Source organism: Rhipicephalus sanguineus, chromosome 7, assembly GCF_013339695.2.
Source record: "Rhipicephalus sanguineus isolate Rsan-2018 chromosome 7, BIME_Rsan_1.4, whole genome shotgun sequence".
NCBI lineage: Eukaryota > Metazoa > Arthropoda > Arachnida > Ixodida > Ixodidae > Rhipicephalus > Rhipicephalus sanguineus.
This window is the reverse complement of record NC_051182.1, coordinates 90,259,092-90,283,947: the sequence shown is the minus strand read 5'-3', so window position 1 is coordinate 90,283,947 and position 24,856 is coordinate 90,259,092. Positions and strand designations below refer to the sequence as shown.

Below are 24,856 nucleotides of genomic sequence, written 5' to 3'. Positions count from 1 at the left end.
GGTCGAGAAAAAATCAGTTGTCGGTCCCTTTAAGGGCGCGGTCGCGATCGCTGGTGCGCGCGCTATCTCGAAAACCATCACAGCTTCATTGCCTTTGTATATGCATTTCATGAATTCCACTTATATTTATTTTATTGCGATAGCAATTATATGGACAGTCTCGACTGGTTTTTTCCTTCCGGTATGAAGTCAAATTGATAAAATCCCCCCGCACATTGTATGTTCTACCGCGGGTAAAAGCGCGCGAACGGGGGCGACGAACGCAGCCGAAGCAGAGATCAAACGAGCCGGCCCATTCCCGTCGCTCGGAGGGCGCATGCGAAAACATCACCCCGCTCGGGAGGCCTGCCGTCGAAGCAGGCAGGAAACGCCCCGCCCGTCTTTAACGACAATAAAAAGACACGATGTGGGGGGCGGAGGGTGTTGTCGCGCGAGCAGTCACTTTGAACTTTGAATCTAAGGGCGCGGTCGCGATCGCTGGCGCGCGCGCTATCTCGAAAGCCATCCCATCGGGCGGCTCGTATACCCTTCTACGTGCTGCGCTCTCAACGCGAAGTGACTATGCGGAGAGCATCGCTCCCTGGAGCGGCCGTATTCTCTTACACCAGTGTTTTGTAGTTGCGCGAGACCGGATACAAAACTGTTAGCTGCCTGCCTCACTTCATGTAACACTACAATTTGTTGCTATCGCATTCATTGCTTCGCCCTTGCGGTGAAACTGTGACTTTTTTCTTTCTGCATTTATTTCTCTCTTTCTCATTCTTTCTGTGCTACGCTTTAATCTTTCTGTGCTTACTCTTTCTGTGCTACGCTTTCCTTCCTCTTTTCCCTCCTCCTCACCATCACATCTCACCCTCCTCACGTTCATTTCTCTTTCCCACCCCCTTGCTACACTATACTAAACGAATTACTAGTCCGCCGCGGTGGAGCAGTGGTTATGGTGCTCGGCTGCTTACCCAAAGGTCGCGGGTTCGACCCCGGCCGCGGCGGTCGCGTTTCGATGGAGGCGAAATGCAAGAGGCCCGTGTACTGTGCGATGTCAGTAGTACACCAGATGGTCAAAATTTCCGGAGCCCTCCACTATACGGCGCCTCATATAATCATAACGTGGTTTTGGGACGTAAACCCTAGATATTATTATTACGCAAGGTTATGCTATGGTCGGCTAGCGTGCCTGGATAGCCGAGTGGTTTTGACGCTCGCCATCGTGTCGAGGGTACGCGGGTTCAAATCCCACCTTGTGAAGGTTGTTTTTCCTGCAAGAATCATTCTCTTCCTCTTTCTTTATATATCTTTCTTTCCGTCTCTCTGTTTCTCTCTTTCTTTCTCTCTATCTTTACTCGTTCTCAGGGTTATTACAGGCCACGCCGTAGTGTTGAGAAGCGAGATCTGCCCAAATTCAGTGGCACATACTTGTTCATGATGACGACAGTTGTCAGGCCCGGTCACACACTTTACGCCGAGCTGGAACAGTTTCGCTGTTAAAAGTGCGTTTTTTCCAGACGTATCTTTTCTTTGCCATCCAGCCACAGGGTCACTTAAGATCATGGTTGTAAAATGTGCCCTATGTACCGTGTGACGAACATTCTAATTGATGTTTAATAACGAATACGCGCGCCTTTTATTTTATACTTCATCTGCTTGTATCAGCTCACTGTATGTAGCTGGAATTGTTTTTTTTTTTCCTGTTTGAGCAAATTATTTCCTAACTGAAGCTGGATATTTTTCCAGCTAGAAATGTGAATTCCCAACTGGAACGGGAAAATTTCGAGCGAGACAGGACTTTCCAGTGGCGAATCGTTTCCATATCGATGCTGGAAATAGCATTTACAGCTGGGAATGCTTTCTATTCCCAGCCGGAAAAGATGCTTCCATTCGGGAATGGAAAATTCCCAGCGAGAAGAGTCGTTTCCAGCTGAAAACCAGGCTGGAAAACTGTTTTCCAGCTATTCACATACCATTTTCATGTGGTACGCATGCCTTATAAGGAAATGCCCTTGCATTTCGCGGAACAGTTTTAAGACAATTCCGGGCTAGGAATTATGCAGCATTCTGTGACCCGTCGCAGTTCTGCCATTCGCGACTTCGCCTGTGGCCCAATGGCAGGACTAGAGTGTAGTAGGGGGGCGCACGGGCCCGGTGTGCAACCCCCTGGCTGTGTGACTGCTGCCAAACTAGCCAAACCAACTAGCCCAAACAACTACCCTTGTGAGTATGGTGCAGACGTTTTTAAAGAGCCCGCTAACATGAGTCACGTAGACAGATAAAATGCGAGAGGACGAGAACAAGGGGCAAGTTAAACGAGTAGTAAAAATAATAGTCGGCATGAAGTGGTGTTTCTATTCTTTTTAGTAATTTCTTCTTCAAACAACATTGTTGGTCTCTCTATGTCACTGTGTAAACGCTTTTAAAAGCCACTGTAGGGGCACGGCTGTACCAAGTAAGAATTAGCGTAGTAGACAGCGCTCTGCGCAAGTGTTGCGGCTGAGTGATGAACTGCTGTCGCTTTGGGGGGTGTCCTTAAACCTGTACCGCCATTGAAACGATTGAAACACGCACCTCGAAAAATGTTCTCGAACGAGTGGCGCGTGCCGAAATTCTCGTGAGCCTCTACAAATGTCCACCTACAGTCTGCGGCCCAGTAGCAAGCAGCGAAACTACCGCGAAATGGCGCAAATCGTGGACGCCGTGGTAAAGCACAAAGTGGCGCGTTTCCGCGACCGCTGCAAACCTCCGATATCCGAGGACATTTACGATGAGATACTGCTCCTTATGGAGGAGAAACTCGAAAGCGGCAAGGTGTCCAGTCTGCTGACAGTCAGCGAGAAGGCCAGGAAGTACTGGAGAACGCACGGCCGAGAGTTTGTGGGTAAGGGCAGCCGGTGGTGTTTTTGCGTTTGCTAAACCTAATACGTCGATGACAGTTCCTACGTTGGGTTGTCTGCTACTCTCACTTCAAGGTAGACTGCGTGGCAGCGTTTAGCATTCTTTTAACTACTCCCTTGGAGTTGATCACGTTTGCTGGATACGAAGCGTGTTAGTAAATACACACTAGTTTAATTGACATGTGCGCGAAGCCTTTTATCACGACAGCTTCGATGGGAGCCACCGGCATGTTCCCAATACTTCGATCGTAAACACTCGCTCAAGGCGTCTGCTAGCGTTTTTGCCTTTGAGTCGTGGGAAACTTTTGTGAATGGATCTTTTTAGCTTGTTTATCTGTTCTGTTGTCAGCATTTCTGTGCAGTACTGCGGCGCTTGTGGGCATTTTCTTAGTGGGGAACTCGCTTTCAAAATTCGGTCGTTTACCCACTGGACTTTGAAGCCCCGATTGTAACACGCGCTTCGTGCATTCATGCACGAACCTGCCCTTTGCAGGAATAGACGTAGAAGACGAATTGCCCTTTTCCGTTTTCGCAATCGATTTTGCTTCGTAGTGCGTGGCGCCCTTCGATCGAGATCAAGCTAGCGCTTTTGTTAGCCGCACATCGCCGTAATAATGCGAGGTAACTCATACTTGCTACCGCTGTGTTTGGTTAGCTATTATTTGTGGCCCATTAACAAATGACATCCTTGTACTGCATCATACTACGTGAAATGTCATAATTGTTTTGTTTAACGGTGGCCCTTAAGGTATATTGTACCCATTGTTTTACGAGAGCGGCACGATTTGCATGTTATTGTATACACATTGACCTCGCGCGAGATTACCTGTGCTTATGCGGAGGTTGTCAATACCATGTACACATTTTTCAACATTTGATTGTTGTCGCCAACGAAAAGAAAGAAAAAGCTACTTTAAAAAATTGAGCTCTTTTGTTTTGTTTTTCTAGACTTTCTTGTTTTGAGCGCTTTCAGCATGCTTCCATGCCGAGCTGGTATAGTATATAGCTATTACAAATAAAAGCCATGAAAGAAGGATAAGATCTTCGTGCTTAGGTCGGCAATGTAGACTAATCAACTGACATATAGCTTCATATTATAGCACAAATTTTCTCCTTGAGGCAACCTTAGAACTTTTCTCGGGGAAATATAGCAGCCATATACACCAGTGTAGCATTTCTTTGTCGCAAAGGTTAATTAACAAGCGATGATCTTTAATAAATAGTAAATGGCAGATATTGTCCTGCAAGCAAGCAAACACGAGTGAAGACATACCAGTGGTAAAAAGCATGGCCAGAGTAGAAAGAAAACAAGGTCTGAATTGGTTTATTTTGGGAAATATTTTACACTTAAGTTCCTCATTGTTGCAGGGCCACTCTGGTGGTTGAACTGAAAACTAATTGGAAAAGCCCACACGAGGAGCAATCGTTATCGCCCTTGAGTAGGTCGAAGTTGTGAAAACGAAGTGAACTTCAATGGGCAGCGTGACACAGGGGTAATTCTCTTCTCATGACACTCTACGGCATATGTTCGAAATCTATCGAACGTTCTTCTTTCCTACGTCAACCAATAAAGTGGGGGACCTATGCACATGCGTGAATATTTTTCTGCCCGTAGAAAGCTTCAGTTGCTCGCATTTGGTCCGTGAGTGAGAACGTGTGGTGAGAGCGCTTGTTGAATTTCAGTAAGTTGTAAAATCAAGGAACAACACGAGCAGCGGCATTGCGTCAAATTTTACCGAAAGCCTCGCGATACTCGAGCGGAAACCATTCGCAAGATTCAACAGGCTTTCGGTGACAAATCATGAGCACCTCTCAGATAAAGGGATGGTGCAACCACCTCGCTAATGGCCGCACATCAGTGTACAGTAAACCTTGTTTAGGAGGACCCTCAACGTAGTGAATTGAGAATGTTGTTGAGGAAGCATGGACGTTGGTCACGGAGGACCGTCCCATCCCAGTCTCAAACTTGCTAATGGGATACGGGTAAGCATTGGATTAGTACATTCAATTTTGACTCAGGATTTGGGCATAAGAAGAGTGTAGTGTCCACGAAATTCGTATCAAAGCTGCTAACGATGGAGCAGCAGCTCCACCTGGAAAACATTCCTGTTATTTGTCGTACTCTCTGCTTCCCTGACTTAGCTGTGTGTGAATTTTGGCTGTTTCCCAAGCTGAAAATCCCATTGAAAACAACCCAATTCAAGTCAAGAGAGGACATCATACAATGCGAAGGTCTGGCTGATGACCCCTCCTTAAGATGTATTCCAGATGTGTTTTCAACAATGGTGGGAGCGCTTGCAGAAGTGTGTGCATTACCAAGGAGACCACATTGCAGGGAATTAAGGCTTTGTACCACCTAATAGAGGTATTTCTGCTCACCAAATGTTCAATACCTTTTGAACACACCCTGTATACGGCTTTGTTTCAAGCTTAACTGTTTGAGACGCTATGTATACAATTGTGTACACCACTTGTTTTTTCTATTTGTATCGACTAAGGGCTAAGAAAGAGCGCGATACATTGAGCTTTGGATGAATGGAACCTCCTGCATAATAAGTTTGTCTTCATTTAACTTCATTTTGCAGTGTACTGTTGCATATGATCACTTTGCTGAAGGCACTACCATATTCGATGAGTCGTTCGACGTGCCACTTCCCACAACCCACGTCAAAAGTATATTTTTTTCTTTATTCGACATGAACATAACCGAAAATGAATTTGCACTATATTTCTAGCCTGAGATTTCATTGTATTTATGCAAAAAAACAGAGCATGAACGGCTTCAGAATAACTAGACATTTAATTACAAAGTAATTAGAAATGATTACTATAACACACATAAATGAACGTATTATGACCTTATTTTTGTTGCAATATATTATCGAGTGCCTTGAAATAACATTGTACCAATTTCACGCATTTACAGACAGTTCTTCATAGGAGGCGTCTGAAAGGGTTAAGACTGTCATATTTCAGTTCACATGATAAGCAGCAGTTAAAAAGCACGTGCCTGTCATCTTCAAAATGTTGAAGCTCTTTGTGGCAGTCGACCAGACAAATGGTGTCAGGTGTTTCCGTCACTTGTTCCGAGTTGGCTCACAGTTTGGCACAGAGCCAAGGTTGTCCTTCACAGCCCTCGAGACTTGTGTGCTGCATTCAAGCAATGGGAATTGGCCGAGTTTGATTGTATGCATAGGAAGAGGCAGAATTCAGCGCTAGTGCATAAGCTGAAGAAAACCGTGTGGCACGAGTGCCTGTTTTGTGCACTCCATTCTTTGTGTGCATTGTTCTAGCAGCGAGTATTGTTTTGTTGCTCCATTGTGTAATATGTCTATGAAAGACTTAGGGGAGTGCAAACTACGCCAAAGGTGTAGGTTACCTAATATGCCCGAAGGGAGGTGTGTGGGGGGCAGTTGAGTCATACGAACATAGGTCGGCCACTATCCAGCGGCCGTGGGTCGGCAAACTCACTCGTGAGTCGACTCACTCAGACACAGATTGTAGTTTTCGTGCTGTTTTTTACTATGAATGTGTACCAACAAGCTCAAGTTCGCACGCTTCTCAGATCGGGCCGTGAGTCTGAGTCTGGGTGACTAATGTTTTGGTGAGTTTGAGTCCAAGTGAGTCCAGTTGAAAAAAAATTTACTGAGTCCGAGTCCGAGTGAGTCCGTTGAAGAAAATATTGGTGAGTCTGAGTCCGAGTGAGCCCCCAGAGCAAATTATATTTTTTGAGTCAGTCTGAGTGAGCTCCAATTTTTTTGCCGACCTATGCGTACGAACTGTGCCCATTAAGGGACGTGTAGGAGATAAGCCTATGGTTGTTGTCGTAAAACTTGAAACGTTTACTGACACACAATTTGTTTCGTTTTAATTGCATAGAACAAAGTACTGCTTCTGTTTGGGCTGTTAGGGTACGTGGCTTAGGGGCAGGGGCAACGCCCCTATGCTTAGATTTAGGTTGTGATTTAGAAAAATGCCTATTGCTTAGATTTAGGTTCGCGATAATAAAACCAAAGTGGTCAAAATGAATTTTCAGTTTCCCACGTACCTCGCCTTCTAATCGTATCTTGCCTTGGGTATGTCAAACTCATAATTTCATTCAATTTTAAAATCCTAGTTTGGGCAGGTGTGCTTCTCAGCATTGCACCTGTGGACATTTTCTAATGCAGTGGCGGTATCGGGCGTTGTTCAGGTGCAGAAGCTTTTGCTGCATATCCTGGTATTGCCTCTTGCAAATAGCCTCATCATGAGAGCTATGTCAACGTTGTGTCAGCCTCTTAAAATGTTTTGGCAGCTGCTTATCTAAAACAGCCGGTTCATTTCTGAGTCCATTCTGTTCCAAGCTTGCTGCTGTGTCTAAAAGTAAAATCCTCATCAAACTAGTAATGCTATTTTTAGTATGGCTGGTTTCATTGCAAGCAGGTTCTACATAACATTGAAACAGTAATTGTCTAGGCTGAAGGACTGGTAGTCATGCGGTTTTGTTGTTCGTAACCTTCAAACACTACCTAAGCAGACATTGTGAAGACCTGGCGGTTGTTTCTTTACGCAAGTCCTGACATAATCTGAAACGGGGCTTTTCGTGAAGTATAAAATTCTGATTCAGTCAGCCTTGAATAGAATGAACATACATTGATCAAACAGGCATGTGATTTGGGCAAGAGTCAAGAAAATGCCTGCTATTAACGATTTCCACCCATGCCCAGTTTGCTGTTGTATCTGCGAGATTTTATTAATTCTTATGCTTATAGCTGATAGACATGCCATTCAGTAGCGTAACTGAGCAGCGTTTGGCACTCCTTGCAGACTTGGTCGACCTCCAAGAACAGCTGGGCCGTCCTTCCAAGGGCATTCTGCTCAAGAATGGTCGGGCACTGCTGTCTGAGTCGCTGGCCGAGGAGCTGGTCGTGCGGTACGTGGCCGAGCGGGGACCCCAGACTGTGCAGCGTGACATGCAGTCCCTGTTCGAGCTGCCCCTGCCCCTGATTCAGGCGCACGTGCAGCGGTCGGCCAACGTGCGTCTGGCCAAGGACCGCCGCTACATGCGGCTCAAGTTTGAAGAGCGCATGAGCGAGCTGCGACAGAACGTGCTGGCAGAGGCCACCGCGGCTACCACTGTCTCGTCCGAGGCTAACGGCTTGCCTTCGAACGGCCCAGTTGGGACAGGTGAATACCTTCAGTGCGGTGGAAATGCCGCTGCATTCCCAAGTTGTGTCCGACTGTAGTTCAGTGGTGTGTGGCGCTTGCACTTGGCCTTTAGGACTATCTGCTGGTGCTCTCACTCGCTGCATAGTCGGGATGACCACGTGAACAAGAGAGCAAGTGATTTTTGACAGTTTTTGACATGAAATTGTATGCTCCCTGCTCCATGTCGTGCATTAACATCTCGCTCACACATTTCCGGGAGTCTCGACTCCAAATGCACAACGTTTTCCGACTGTTCAAAAAGTGTTGCAGGGTCCCTTTAAGAGCCACTTTTCTCGTGCCAATAGCAGGTGGTGTTGCCATGACGACGCCGGCCCCGGCCGACCTGCCCGTGCTTTTGATCAAGCCGATGCCCAAGCGTAAGGCGAAGCCCAAGAGCCACGAGCAGAAGATGCGCGATGCAGTTGCGGCAGCCCGTCCCGTTGTGGCAGCACAGGTGTCGCCCCCCATCACATCCTGGGAGGTGAGCCTGCTGTTTTAAAGTAGCACTGACATCAAATTTATGCATGTCAAAATTTTTGCATACGCGACTGGTTATCGACCCCCTAGTAGCAATTCACTACAGAAAATGCAACTGAGGGACAAATAACTACCTGTTTTATTGATTAATATGACCAGTGTCTAGCACAATTCAAAACGGGTGGAAAGCCCTCCAATTTGTAGCACTGGCGGCTCTTCCTGGCGGTCACCACCGGACCACGTCCGAGCTGATCCGCTGGCCACAGAAAGGAGTGACGTGAGACTCAGATGACATTTCGCCTGCTAGGCGCACACTTGCAGTCATGTCATTGTCACCAGCACTGCTGTCGTCGCCGTCAAAACTGTCGACAAGCGATGAAGACAACACTCTGGAACTCGAAATCGCTGCGATTCACGACATCGCGGATCAGTTTTGCTTCGACCCTGTGCAAAACAGCGATTCATAAATGTACGCCGTTCCAACAATGCCAATGTTGCAGGATGCTGAATGCCCCGTCGAGCCTTCGTACGTGGTTTGCACTCGAAATAATATAACTTCCAGGTGGTTGACGCCATTCAAATTTGGTCAGAAATACCTATGCATACCGAGCAATCGAATCAAGGACACATCTTGAGCTTGAAATTTTAGGTCAGTGCCTTTTGAAGGCGAAAGCCTTAGATGCCTTATCAAACGCAAAAATTGGCCGTCAACATCCCGTGGCATTGGCGTACGTCAACACGAGTGAAGCAAAAAATCATCATCACATGATCTTATCACCATCTGATGTCATCGTGACGTCATCACATGACATCGCTGCTTGGTCAAAGCTGGGCCGATCACTGAGCCATTGCAAAACCAGGTAAGGTGCAGAAACCCTGCAATGTCTCTGATCCTTGAGACAGTGCAAAACCACGTTAGGTGTACAAAGCTTTCGGAGGGGGTCGGGGCAGGATCAGTATATTGACTGAGAAGAAGAAGGCTTTCACCTTCTAGTTGTCTTACGCGAATGCATGAAGGACCGTATGAGTTTTTGTAATGTGCTAGTAGCTCTTGCAGTTTCTTCACCTTTTAAGAAATCGGGGGTCGGACACCTGTGCCAATTGCCTCATTTCGATTAGGGAGTATGAAATTTGTCAACCAAACTGCTCCAGAGATGGAGTGTTAACCAAAGTTATGCCATGCCGCACCAGGACTGCTTTGGAATATGCTCTTTGGTAGTAGCAACAAATCTTGAGTAGATTCCTCCATCGAAAAGGAGCGTGGTGATCCACATTGTGTGACGGCACCTACACATAGTTTCTCGTGATTTTTGGTCGGGTAAAGCTGAACTTGGTGCTTCTGGCCAGTGGCAGCTTCCGGTTGTCATTGCTCGGCTGTCAGTATTTAGAGTATACTAAAACATAGCTGAAAGGGCCAAGCTACACCAGTGAGCTGATGCGCAAGACAACTTATGGGTTCAAGCTAGAAGCTATTCCATAATTCATCAGCATTAAGCGCGACAACTTTTTGACAAAAGGACTGAATCTCGTCTGTGTCGTCCTTTTGTTGAAAACAATTAGGAGGAGGCTGGGTGCACTGCGAGAGAACTATATAGATATTAAGAAGGCTTAATTGTAGGGGTGTGCGAATATTCGAGTTTCGAATTCAAATCGAATAATACCTAACCGAATAATTCGATTCGACTTTCGAGTAGCTGGTATTCGAAGTTTCGAATAATTCGACAGGACGAATATCTAAAACGCGACAAGGGCAAATGGTGTAACTTTGCTAGGGTGGAGTGGCTAAAACTAACGCTAACATCGGTACAGTAGGCCTTTCGTTAAAACTTTCACCGATATCCTGGTACAAAAGCGAGTGCATGTTTATTTTAAAGGCGATTATGTAATTTCCACATGTAAAAAAAAGAAATATGACAAAACTGTCAAGCACTTCACAACTTCGCCTCTGAAACGAAGGCACAGACTTTTCTTGCCTTGTTCGGTCGCGTATGTCGCAGGCGCCGTGATACATTCAGACTTCGGCCCGCGAAACCCTCGGTGATTGGATTCGCATATGAAAATTTGGTCACGCTGTGCAGTCATCACTGCCGCACCGCACCACTCGTTCAAAAATTCACATCGTAGGCGTGTAGTTAAAACACTGCTGTGAACGGGCGCCCGAAGTTTGTTGGGCCCCGAGTACCCATTGAGATAAAGCACTACTGCGGGACCGTAGATGAAGCACAATTGAAGCCGTATTCTGTGACCATAGGGGAAAAAAGGCTAGCTACCATACCCCCCTTCTTTTTGCCGTTAGGAGGTTAGGAGTGCCCCTGCTAGCTGGAGTGACGGCTGTTCTATCTACATGCCTGCGCGCCCATAAAAGCAGACGAAAAATACTCTTCCGAACAAGCTCGTAATAAAGCTGCCACCAAGCCGTAGTGTTTCTCATTTTTCCTTTGTCTTGCTGTAACTGGCGGTACAAGTTTAGTGTAAATATATGTACTATTCGATATTTATGGCCACGATTCGGCACTATTCGATTCGAATTCGATTCGAGATGAAATTTCACTATTCACACATCCCTACTTAATTGTGCTGCCCTGGGTACACTTGGCAGGCTTTTCTGACCTCGTTACTGATGATGGTAGCATTTAGTGTGAAAGTACTAAATGTTGCCTACCTACCTGGATTTCGCCTCTTCTGCGCAACACTTCTTCGCAATGTCTCGCGTGAAACATGCAAAGAGGCTGTACTCTTTTTTCCTCGCGAGATGATTGACTCCATCTCCACCCTCAAGAGGTATAAACGTTTCAAAAGCAGCTCTTGAATCTATCCAGTGTGGTAGGTGCACAGGTACAACTGGTGTGACTTTCATCTACACATTTGCAACCAGTCTGACCGTGAAATTCTCATGTCTAGCTGCTGCTCACGTGCAAAATCCAATGGCACGTTTTGCATCTTTCCAGAGTTCCAACTGATTCATGTTGCAACTGTTCATAACTTTTACGCATGCTGGTGTATATTTCTACCTTTGTTAATGAGGAACTTGATTGGTACCTCTTATTAGAGACCGGATTTTAGGCAAATGCCTATTTTGTTCCTTGCGTTCCTATGGCGCCACTTTTATATATGAGCATGAATTAGAGACTAAGAAAGGCTTTTATAGTGTTTTTGTAGTGGCTATAAATGCCTGTTTGTGCCTAAATGCTTACAAATGCCTATAAATGCCTATTTTTAAAAATGGTGCTTATATGAACACTGTTTAGCCTCAACTTTCGCTTTCAAGTGCATCTTGAGGCCTTTATTCATGTTACCGGGTAACATTGACTGTTCAGAACTGTCTGGGATTCAACCTAGTCTTCTAGATCAGCCAAATTCTGGAAAACAATCGCTAGAAGCAGTAAAATGGGACACGCCGACGAGCATTCACCGCCGTACTGACATGGCGCGAGCGGTTGGCGAATGCGAGACCGCGGAGAGTCATCAGAAATGAGAAGGAAGAGCAAAAAAAGAAAGAAAAATGTGATGTGCACGGGTTTTTCTTTAGTTTGTAATTAATTTTGTAAGGTGTTCAGTGCAGTAGCGTAGCCAGAATTTTTTTGGGGGGGTTCTACTAATTCGCAATGTCCATAGACTGTCGCACCACCAAGCGGAATTCAGGAGCGTCCTCTCAGGGAGGGTTAGTAGAAGACAAAATGGCAGCACTACGCTGTCGCTCCCTTGTTCGGCTGTGCTAGCCTCAGCGTTAACGCATTGGCAAGAAAGGAACAGTATGACTTTGCATGTTTCCTGCATCAGTGAACAAACCGGGCCCTCCGTGACACGAGAAATTTGATTCGTTCTTGCGAGACAACATGGGAGAGGCCGACGATGCCGAGTGCATGCCGCTCGCGGGTTGACCAAGGCCCGACATCACATAAGACGCGACATGACCAGTTGCACAGTCATGTCGCGTCTAGAAACTCTATTCACACAACTAAACAAAATTATTTTGTCACTGCACAAATAAGAAAAACACTGCACTTACAATAAATGCCAGTGTGCTGAAATTCTGAGAAGTGCTTTCAAGCTCCACAGCGCACAAACTAGATAATATGTGGAGACAGGATGGATTGAGGTTTTCATTGTTGGCTCGTAATGTCACTGCAAAACAAATGGTACAATAAATAGATTAATGAGAACACAATCTTACCTTCAAAGCGGCCGCGGGCCAGTCACATATTGTGCAGTCGGCATTTACAGCACACTTGCGATCAAATGAAAAGTGATTGCGTGAAACTTTCGTAACCAAGCATGCGTCTTACCAGAATTCTTACCCTCGTCTTGGTAGTGCATGAATCCCATAACAGGCCTCTATGTTTGTCAGGAAAGCACTGTTATGAATCGCGCGAGCAATGTTTCAGTCATTCGAGGACGCGTCCGCTCCACGCCTTTCGTGGAGCGAACGCTCTCAACGCCGTCCGTCACAAGTATATTGGTTTCATAGGCAGTGCTGTGCTTCTTATTTTTGTACGTTTGTTGATAGGTGGCAGCACACTGCAAGCGAGTTGCTTGTTGACCGGTTTGAGAGCAAAATGTGCTCAGAAGGGGGGGGGGGGCGTCCAGACGTCTCTCTAATTGTAAACATGGTGATGCGGAGTGGTCGATCGTAGTTGTTCGGCGGTGGAAATTCTTCAGATTGCTTTCAGCAGTGATGTTCAAAGAAACCATCTTGACGACGAGGATTTCTCACTGGATATAGAAGGCTGTGAAAGCACCGAGAGTGACAGCGACGATGAACGATCAGCTGCTAACTCACGATGAGCGAGTTGCACTTCACGTCCCCTCGTGCGTTAATGTTTTTTCACGCTCGTAAGTCACTTTGATTGTATTTAATGCATAATATCCTTGAGCGAGATCAAAATAAAAGCATAGCTTTTCTTGTGCATTGCATGTAGCGCAATTATTGTCGATATTATGGAGCGCCGCATGCCGCCAACATGCTCGAGCTCGATCAGCGAAGCAAAATGGTGAGAGCGATGAAACGTGCAGTGACAGCCACAATCCACGCCTCTCGGCTAACTTCTCCTGCATTTCACCGGTACCTTCCGAACGGCATTGTTGTTCGACGAATTTCGCAACATCGAATTCTTCAACGTTGTGAAAAGCATACGTGTGCATTCTTTTTGATATTAGTTTTTGGATTGTGCTGATCGAACCTGCAACGTCCTATTGAAGTAAATTGCACACGGCTAGAGTCTGAGCATGACTGTGACACTAGCGCTACTGAATTGGATGTTGGATGCTTGTGTTCCGTTGAAGAAGTAGAAGATTCCTGACTGCGCAAGTAACGACGACGGCTCAATTTATGTTTGGAAACCATCAACACGTTAAACATGTGGTCCCGTGCAGCAGCGATGGCGCTACTCGCTAGCGGCCTACTACGGCGGCAAATTCGTCAGGCAGGCTCGGTACGTACTACCTCGTAGTGCCCTTCAGTTCCTATGTCAGTTCTAGCTCATGCAGTCTTCTGTAGCATGCCCAGGATTTGCACGGTAACGGAGCTGAAATATAACCTTTCACACCGCAGCAAATAATTAGGTGGCGAGCACTTAGCACTTTCCATGGTTTGGGAAAGTATTTTGGTCTCGTATCCATTTCAGTGCAGCTCATGGCTTCATCCGGTGAAAGTGGCACTGGCCGTACGTCCGCGCGTCCTATCTGTTCCCATGCTAAGAAGCGGGTTGACCCTCCTCCGGGCGCCATCTTGAATCGAACGGCGCGCCACCTATAGTTCGTGGGCATTGGGAATACTTTATGCATGTTCGTGCGTGCGTTTGTATGTGTGCGTGTATATATACACATGCAAAAATGAAAAAGTACAGGAGTGGGTAGAACCCCCTGAAACCGCCCCTTCCCTCCCTAGCTACGACAGTGGTTCACTGTCAGGGGAGAAATTGACGCTACCTTTTCCCTCCCTTTTGGTTTTTTAGTGATCTGGCTATCTGCTCCTGCTCTGCCCTTCTCAGTCATGCCGAAAAGACACTCAGGAGTGTCTACATTCGACAGTGGACACTTGACTCACCGTGCAGAACATGGGAGAGACCGTGCTTGTGACAACCGGCACGAAATGCGCATATCTGCCGGTTCGAATTTGAAATTTCCCGCGCTCTCGGGAATGTGGGTGCCGCTGCAAGACATTACATGCCCAACATAGCGATTAGTTTTGTTTAATGAAGAAACCATTATTTATCGGCGTGTAAAACCGCGTAAACTGTCGCCAGAGCAGCTGACTCAGCAACGCAACGCGGGTCACATGATTGGCCCGCCTCTTTTAAAGACGATAGTCTTTCTTGGGGAACTTAAACGCAGAAATTTTGGTCTGTCTTTCTGTCTGTCTGTCTTTCTGTTTGTCGGCACGTCCCTCGATTCAGCCACTCGGCCAAAGTTGAACCACTTGCCCAAGGGCCAGCCGTCTTGAACTGGTACGGCTGTTCATACTTGTGAACGTTGTCGATCAAAAAGTAAATATCATGCATATCTGAGGTGCAACATCACTAGGTAAGTATTAGGTGGCGTGTTCCTTTAATAGAAAATGCATACATACGTAATTTTAAGGACCCTAGTTTCTTAAGCTGCGCTGAAAATGCATAAGAATGGAAGCTTGAGCGAGTTGGTATGCGTTCATCTTTGTTGAAACAGCGCTCACTAGACGACGACGAAGCAAAAGAAGGCACAGGACAGGCGCTGCCTGTCGTGTGCCTTCTTTTACTTCGTCGTCGTCTAGTGAGCGCTGTTTCAACAAAGCTGAAAATGCGACTGCGCTGAAATTTGCCTTCCTCCGTGCCCTTCGCACGAGCTCATTGTTGTGTTTCGGTTTCGGTTCTGTATTGCACTGTACGAATGCCATGGATTGGTGTTGAAAAACTTTAGTTTTGAGAAGGCCAAGAACGCGAAAAAAAATATTTAAAAAATGAAAAAGCAGCGTTGTGGGCGGCCTTCAGGCTGCCGGTTGTGGGCGCCGCTCTGGCGTTCCTGTTTTACCCAGGCGACGTGTAAATAAAAGAGTGTGTGGAGAGTACTCGTTGAGTGCGGACGTTTCTCTGCTTCAGCGCTTCGCGCCAAACCGCGTTTTCGGGCTGGCTGGCGTCCCCGCCGGTCGCGTTGGTCACCGCCGGTCTTCGCCTGCTGCTGCGCCGGGACTACCAGCACGCAACACAGCACTCATGTTTCCCGACGTATTGCCAGATAGCGTCCATATCTCACACAGCGCCTCTTCTGTCGTCTTTACACGACATTTGCAGCGAAGCACGCAGATACGCGGCCAATTTTTTCTATGTTTATTATTTCACGTGCTACTTAAATTTGAAAAGACATGTGTGCATGAATCATTAGAAATTCCGACTGTTTTATTTATTTTTGTTTGCGATGTTTTTTTTGTTTTTTTGTGCAGGACACCTTTATTTTTCGGTGTGGTTTGCGAAACTCCGGTGTCGCGATATCAATCGACGCGCCAAAAAGCGCAGCTGCCTGCCAGCAGTCTGTTAGCAGACCGATCAGCAGCGTCAGCTGTTTTTGTGGTCTATTTGGTCTAGCAGCGGTTTGCATCGACTTCGGCGTCGATTGGTTTCTCGTTTCACCTCGGATTACCGAACATGACCACCGACAAGCCCGACTCCGTGCCCGACGAGGTAGTACAGTGTGCTGTAATCTTCGCACCGTCTCACTTGCATTCCGTAGTGCCGTTTATCTTCAGAGCCGGTAACATCGGCGGTTCGTTGATGGTTTCTCTGAAGATTTTCATGTCTAGACGAGAGGCGCCTGAAGAGACAGGCTTGGCGTCATGCGCGCAGTTACACTAGGCAGTTTCGCTAGCTATCGCGCCCAATCGGGATCGAGTTTCGGTTAATTGCGATCAGCTTCATTTACTAAAGATGCCGCGAAAGGCGATCTAGATCGCGATCGAAAGTGCACCGCGTAGAACCAGTGTCACTCGCTCACTGTTGATGGCGATCGGGCCTGATCCGGATCGAATTTCACGCCCGTGATTGGCTCTTTTACGTAAGATGCAGAGGGTAGCCGATCACGGCTGAGAAATGTGATCCTGATCGGGCTTGATCGCGATCAGTGCACCGTGCGGCACCGGTGTAACACCCGTATATGATGGTCGGTCGTGATAAGCCATCATGATAAGTGCGCATTCACGCGCCAAACGCGGCCGTTGAAGGGATTGATAAGCGGCATTGCGGGCAGACAAGGGCTGTCTATCTTTTTTGTTCCAATGTTATCGTGCTATCAGATAACGCCGGCTAGCCGTCGGGCTGGCCGGTTTCATTTTACATTCACATATGCTCGCGAGTTTGGTATTTCCCGAGATTTTGATATCCTGCTGAGGTTAATTGTTGACTTTTGAACTCCAAGCAACAGCGTGGCCCTGAAATGAGGGTGGATGTGGGTGTAGTTCCTCACCGGCGGCAATTTTCTTTTTTCGCTCATCTTCATTTGTTGTTGTGTCATAATTACTGCACTTCAATTAAAGGAGTACTGACACAAGTTTTAAAAATGTTCGTATTGTTGCTGCAAATAAACTGTGGAGTCGAGAACCCTAGAGAGAGTACCGTGGTTCCTCAGGGTGCATTGAACATATGTGCGCCGCCAGGATTTTTTTTACTCGGGGGGGGGGGGGGGGGGGGGGGGGGGCACCCACGAAAATTCAGTTCCTTCTAGGGGGCAGGGAGGCCGGGAACTCATGCGCTGTGTTTTGAATATGTTTGCTCTTGGGGGAGCAAAGGGGGACAGGTTGAATGTATTTTTAATGCCGCTGTTCGTAATGATACTGAGCGCAAACAATAGACAGAGGACAAGCAAGACAACAAAGATGCAGCTCATCTTAAAAAACTACTTTCTGTTTTGATATTAATGGAGTAGTTTCACGGTGACTTGTAAACAGTCTGATGTAGGTCTAATACCCCTGTCACACGGCAAATCTAACTTCATTTACAACGAATGACATTAGGTGAACTTAATGTCATTTTACCTGCCTGCTGTCACACAGCGCAAACAAATATTTTAAAATGATGACCATGACCTTATGCCTCCTGAGCCATGACTTTGGGAGAAATAAAAATCTATTAAAACTTGCATCTAACACGCGTGTATCCTCGAAAATAATTTTCTATCACTAAAAAGCTGCTCCAGGAATATAAACGCAGCCGTCATACACAACTCGTCACAGCTGCATGACACAAACGAAGTCGAACCAAGAACCAAGCGAAAACCAACATGGCCGATGATATGATCGAGCGTGGGTACAGTGAACTGAAGCGTGGGAGCACGACTGACACTCCGGCTACAGAAATGAGACGGCGGTAGCTAACTCGCGTAGTCACCACCTTGATCACCAAAACACGTGCAATCGGACGATCAACGCCTACGATACAGGCAACAAACAGGAGAGCACAAATCAAACATGGCCGGCGTCCAGCCTCTGTAGTTGAGAGTAGCTTTCTTTCACAAACTTTCGCGCGTGCTGTTACGTCACGAAACCAGTAATAAGTTAATCTAGTAAAGAATAAGATATTTAAAAATCACAAAAGTTACTTATATATAAGTCAACAGTCATCTCCTTAAAAGGTCCCTGGCGTCGAGACTACGCATTCGGTCCAAAATCGAATGCGAATGTGTTTCGGGAACTCATTCGACGAGAAATGTCGTTTTCATCGAATGGGATTAGTTTCCCCGTGTGACAGCAAACAAATGGCATTACAAACGAATGACATTAGTTGTGAATGACATTAGATTTGCCGTGTGACAGGGGTATAAGTCACATGGGTACAGTAACTCATGACGTTTTTGCAGCAGCATCTGTTGTGCTGTGCCAGTTGCACATTGTACACGTAAAGTACGATGAGTGAATTGCCATCCAGTGACTCTAACAGCAATGTCAGCCTCATGTAGGGCTCAGAGTTCGCAAACCCAGCGAACTGTGTTGACTCGTCTTGACAATTTCCATTGGGATAGGGCTGGCTTGCAGATGCTGCGTAGACGACAAAAACTTTAAAATCAAAGTAAAACACTTTATACATGTTTCCTGGCTCTGGTGTGTAGAGCCATAAGACTGCGTGCCAAGGAAATTAAGAATGTCCTTATTGTGATGCCTCAAAATCGTGTCAGTACTCTTTTAAAATCTACAAGTAACATCTGTAGTGCTGTGCTTGGCTTCATTATCTTTTCCCTTCATACAGCTCTGTCTAAGAAAAACGTGCCCCACTATTCACTCCCCTTCTTGTTCAAGTGCTAGCATAGTAACTTCAAAATTGCAAAACGTTGCAGTGATCAAAGTATTTAGAGAGAGAGAGAGAAATATAATGCCTGCTTTTGCGTAGCCGAATGCATGGCTGGAAAATTGATGTGCAGTGATCTTCAAGTACAGTTTGCCTTATGAAGGATTAGTGTTGAGCTCATTTGTGTGAGCTTTTTCGATTTCCCTTGTGGTAGCACATGCTTTGCCCTGACACTTAATTACTGATATTGACACACTTTATTCAACTGTTGTGTGTAGGCATCGCCTGTTTGTCTTTTGGGAATCAGGCCTTCGCATTTGCATGAAAAATGGTTTGAAATTTGAAACTGCGTACCCTACTTCAGAACTGTACGCCTGCCTTTTTTTTTACGAGAATGTGCCTATCAGATCACTCAAACTGAGCTGGAAGTCATGAAAAGCATAGGAGCACTGCTTGCAGTCTTTAAATGAAGTGTAGAAATTATGGGACAAAGATAAATTAAAATCTGGCGGAAAAAAAAAAACTTGAGACCACTGGGGATGCAAGCTACAGTACTGAGTGGCTTGACCTTAGCAGCTTCAATACTTTGGTATCATGCAGGGGTTTACGGGTCAGCTGCCAGCTCGTAAAAATCACCAGACCTGGTAATTTGATAACATATTTTCAGCTAATGGGGTTGCCATTTGAAAGTTGAAAGAACGCCTTTCCCATATGTCATATATGGGTCATTACTGGTACTGCGCAATAACTAAAATCTGGGTGTTGATTCTGAAACATAGAGTTTTTGTTCCACTGTGATGTTTCAACTCATAGTGGCCACATTGGGTGCCGCACAAAAAAAATGCTTGATACCAGTCCAATCTCTGCAGCCCACCTGAATGAAGCGCTATTATACGCACTAGGTGAGTAAATAATGCTAGTACCACTTAGTAAATTCACGAATATGTTATTCCGTGTGAAGCCGCGGTACGCTAGCGAAATGATCACAAGTGGTAGGTGGACCGCGTGTTTGAGACCCCTGGTATAGAGCATCGCACATGTAATGCGAAGGTTGTGAGTGTGTTCCCCACTCGCAGCGAATTGTTTTTTCATTGTTATTATTATTTATTTATTCGGTACCCATAGTGCTAAAGTCATTAAAATGGGGGGGAGGGCTGTACAATCAGTTTAGACAGTTCAAGTCTTTTTTTTTTTATACACAGAGCGTGAGCAAGAAAAAAAGAAGAAACTGTAAGAACAAGAATAGCTACAGCAGATTCACATCACGATAAGGTATGCAAGGGATATACAATAAATACGCCAAAGAACACTAGAAAGTGACTAGAAAGTGACGAGGCACTGTCTTCGCCTTAACAGGGTCAAAAACATGATAAGTATACGTGTCATGCGAAAAGAGAAAGATCAGAGGAGCAAAAGTCAGTTCAGCAGGGCAAAGGACACATCATTTGAAATGACGTCGATGATGTCGGCAGGTAAGCTATTCCAGTCATGGATAGTTCTGGGAAAGAGTGATTACTTCTCGTACTTTTAGCTCATGGTCCACGCGTTGCGACCAATTGTTTCATTCACTTTCCCTTCCTTTTATCCCATAATTACTGTACCTCAATCGAACAGTAGAAACAGTGCATCTATGCTGTCCTTTTCTTTGTAATTTGTTGGCTTCATTAGGACTTGCAGTGGTTATTTCATGGCTGTCACAGTCACGGTAGTAAATCTGCTGGAGGCTGACTGTCAGTCATTACTTTAAACAGGAGTTTGATCTTCAGTTATGAATACACTTGTTGTGAGGACTTGCAGTGGTTATTTCATTGCAGTGGACTTCATTAGGACTTGCAGTGGTTATTTCATGGCTGTCACATTCACGGTAGTAAATCTGCTGGAGGCTGACTGTCAGTCATTACTTTAAACAGGAGTTTGATCTTCAGTTAGGAATACACTTGTTGTGAGTTTGAGCGATTGTATAAGTAGTTTCTTTTGTCATGAGTGTGTAAAACTCTGTAGCTGGCATTTTTTCTTTCTTTTAACTTTTTTTTTTATTTTCTCTGACCTCTTGACTTTTCTTTGAACCAGGAGCACCCTCGGAACTTGATACCCGAGCTGTGCCGCCAGTTCTACGACCTGGGGTGGGTCACCGGCACAGGTGGTGGCATCAGCATCCGGCATGGGTCAGTAGTTGCACTCTGGACGATTAATGAGCAACTGTTCTTGTAATGAACACTCTGTGTGTGCCCTGCAAAGAAGTGTGACAGATTGAGCTGCTATACAGTTAAACGTCGATATAACAAAGTTCTCTGTATAATGAAGTGTTTAACTTTTCAAAACTTCATTTGCATTACACACCATGTAGTTTTAACCTCTATTTAAAGAAGCGTGATTATCTGTGATTGCCATGCAGTGGAATTTCACTGTTGCCGCAGAGGAAAACTCGGGCGATCAATTGAAAGTTCTGCTTGCGCCAGTGTTCAAACGGTTATGTGTGATATGAAAAAATGTGTTCTCAAAAGTGGCCACTCAAGCAACTTTATCGATAGTGGCTATACTGGCGAAGCATTATGCACCAGACTAATATGTAGTGCACATGCCATATTTTCTCGCTTATAACCCGCACTGAAAAACGGAAAAATGTGCTTAAAAAGTGGAATTGGGGGTTGTTATAGGCAGGGGTAGGTTATATGCAAGAAAATACGGTATGTACTAGCAGGTTGACTTGGGCTCTTTGGTGTATTGCTCAGTCCGAATGAAAAAACACTGCTACAAACGAGACCAATACAAGAAGCGACAAACAAGGCATTGTCTTCGTCCGGTTCTTAGAAGTGTTTTTTCGTTTCAAGTTCAGCTTCGAGTGCTGCGCCACACATGCTGTGCATCGGCACCCAATTTGGTGTTCTTTATATTGTCACTATATGGGAAGTGACAAGCATTAGTAGCTGTTGAGGCAGTAGTACTAAACACAACCACCCCTTTCTTATCTCGCAAGTGACCTTGATTGTGCAGAAAACCAATGTGGTGACAAAGCTAGTATCTCGACTGGTAAGAGAAAGAATGTCACGGCTTGCTCCTGGACATCGGAGCTCGCGCTGGCTGGCACTCCCAAGGCCAAACTTACTGCACTAGTGCTCCAGAAACTGGACAAAAGGATGGCTGCCACTATAGCTTAATTGTTAAAAAATCAGCATGTGTAATGAAAATCCATTTGTACTTATTTATTTCCCAATACTGTAGGCCTATTCAGGCCTGTACAGGAGAGGGCATACAAGATACAGTAGACTTCAAGCTTAAGAAGAAAGAAAAAGCCATTGTACAATGTAATCATAGAGATGACAACAGCAAAAAAGCAATAAATTAAATGTAAATTTAAAAATTTCAGTGGACTTACGTGAACTTGCAAACATGTTTAAGACAAAACAGTGTGCACTTGGCTCCTACTTGTGACAGGTTGTCTTTCTTTCCACTTCCTTCTGCATCTTCCTTAATTGCTACTTCTTATTGGAAACATAACAGTTAACTCCTTTGTATGCTTGCCTCACTACTTGTTGACATTGTGTTGTTTGTGTCTCAGTAAAGGACATTGAAGTCTCACATGTAAGCCTTCTCCTCCTGCTCTGCTATGCAGGCATGAGATCTACATTGCCCCTTCTGGGGTTCAGAAGGAGCGGATAGCCGCGGAGGACCTGTTTGTGCAGGACATGGAGGAGCGGTTCCTGTCGGGGCCTCCTCCGCACAAGAAGCTGCGCAAGAGCGAGTGCACGCCCCTCTTCATGAACGCCTTCACGCTGCGCGGTGAGCATGTTCACACGTGCTACACAGACACGCATTGTGAATACTGGATATTCACACGTATAACATGCTCTGATTGTGCCTGATGCATCCATTCACGACTCTCACTTTAACAAAAGCCAGAATTCCATAAATATGTGCATGTAACTTATACAAATGACATGGTATTATCATGGTGTTATGGCATGTCACTGGAACGAACGCTTTGGCGTGAGGAATTGAAGCAACTTATTTCCCAAGCAGCACCTTCATGGTGTCTATGTCATCCTCATTGGCCGAGAAGGAGAATTGGCTTGTGTCGTGAAAAATGGGTAAGAGAAGTCTTCGTCCTTAAAAAAGAAAAGGAAAAAAAGGCTGTGGAAACAAAGAAAGAAGACGATAGTGTTTCTGTACCACCTGCTGTTTGCGGTCCCACTTGTGCATGAAACATCTACAGTTATGGAATGGTACTCTTATGCCTAGACCCATATCCTATCACCTGAGTGAATAGCAGCGCAGTCAAGAATGACACAGGGTTTAGTGGTGCAGGGAAATTTGGGAATCATCTGCACACGACAGATTCAGCAGATGAATTAAAAACGAGGGTAAGCATAGTGGAATTGCAAGTTTGGTTGGTCAAACAAGGTTTTAATTTTTAATCAATATGGTTACTCATTTCTTCCACCGCTTTTTTTTTGTTGTTCTTGCCACTCTAGTCTTCCTCTGAAGCCAACTGTATTTAGTGTAGTGAAGTGCTCATCAGCATTGGATGTACGAGAGACCAATAATAATTAAGCCGGCGGTCACGATGACGACTGCTTTTACAGGTGCGGGGGCAGTGATTCACACTCACTCCAAGGCGGCTGTTCTGGCAACCCTCCTCTACCCAGGCACCGAGTTCCGAATCACCCACCAGGAAATGATCAAGGTGTGCATCTCACCTGTCCCCAATTCCACAGTTAATACTTTCCTGTGTACGCTTGTTCCCATAGATAGCCTGCTGTCAGTAACAATTCCGGGTTACAGTACGGTAAGCATGCGAATGCCATACCATCGGGGTTAGCACATCGTTATACAGCAAAACCTCGTTACTAGAGAGACTCAAGGGGCCCACAAAATGTCTCTTGTTACCAAAAGTTCTAAAAACAATGAAGGGTAGGAATAGATCACTATATAGAAACGTCGAGATGCCTCCGGACTCCAACTACTACAGTCGCCGATCGATAAATCGGACACCAATAATTCGGACATGCTCGGTAATTCGGACAGTTGCGCGGCACCGCCGATGATCCCATAGAAGTAATGTGTAAAGACGACCGATATTTCGGACAGCTGCGAGATCTACATTCGATAATCCGGACCTTGTCCGAGACTGTCGTGCACGACGAATCGCCAGCCATTATCTCCTCCGGCACCCGTACAGCTCAGACCACTTATAACGTAACCGCATTACAGTGCAGTACCGGCTATAATGCGGTTTTTTCTGACTCACGTTTACCCTCCCATAGAACTCCATGTATACGCATACCGCTTATTGTGCGTCCCCCGAGATGAAAGACCGGTTATAATGCGGCTGCCGGAACGTTCTCAGAGATGCGAGGGAGCGAGCGTGCTTCTAAGCGGAGATGCGCCGGCGGGGGAGAGAGCGGCGACGGCGTTACGCGGAACGAACGAACAAGGAGCGGGGGGAGAAAAAAAAAGGGGATGGCGGTGGGTGGTGTGAGGAGGGGGAGCGGGTGCATGGCGACGGAGAAGCCTTGCCCCTTGACATGCGCGCTTTGCCCCGGCTGCATGACATGCGCGCTCCGCTACGTACGGGCGCCCGCGTCCGCATCAAGAGCGCGTTACCGCTATTTGTCTCCGTCGGGAAAATAGTTGCTTCGTCGTAGAGCGCAGATTCGCGCGTGCAACCTCGATTCCCGCAAGTAACAATGCTTTGAGACGCGATTGAGCTTTCGCCTTTGCCACCAACAGGCGGATTACAATGTTTGAAAGACTTTTTCAGGATAGTTGCCGCGGCTGTTCTCCCGACCGCGAACCGAAACTTCGTTTCAGCGTGATGCCCTCGTTTAGCTCGCGAGTGCGATCTCTTCTACGCCCGATCTCGTGTTGCCTAGGGCAGCTTCTCGCGCCGGCATGCCAAGTTGCAACATGCACGCTAGGCCTAACGAGCGCTAGCTGCATGTCGGGGCCGCGGACTACAGAAGTTGCGGTTTGGTGCCGAGTCGATGAAACATTTTGCAGTTGTTGCATTTAGAAGGGGCGACTTACATCTTTAACGAAAACGTGTGCGTGCGTGTGAACACT

At 46.1% G+C, this 24,856-nt stretch overlaps 1 protein-coding gene across 1 annotated transcript in view; it reads left to right on the top strand.

Annotated features, from left to right (window-relative positions):
- The first annotated feature begins 2,570 nt into the window (after positions 1–2,570).
- Positions 2,571–24,856, top strand: part of LOC119399589 (uncharacterized) — a 50,716-nt gene continuing 28,430 nt past the window's right edge. Inside the window, exons 1-6 of the mRNA XM_037666392.2 lie at positions 2,571–2,869; positions 7,692–8,051; positions 8,378–8,553; positions 20,864–20,958; positions 22,407–22,573; positions 23,377–23,477. Of these exons, the coding sequence (XP_037522320.1) occupies positions 2,617–2,869; positions 7,692–8,051; positions 8,378–8,553; positions 20,864–20,958; positions 22,407–22,573; positions 23,377–23,477 (1,152 nt within the window). The 5' untranslated portion in view covers positions 2,571–2,616. The remainder of the gene's footprint in view (positions 2,870–7,691; positions 8,052–8,377; positions 8,554–20,863; positions 20,959–22,406; positions 22,574–23,376; positions 23,478–24,856) is intronic.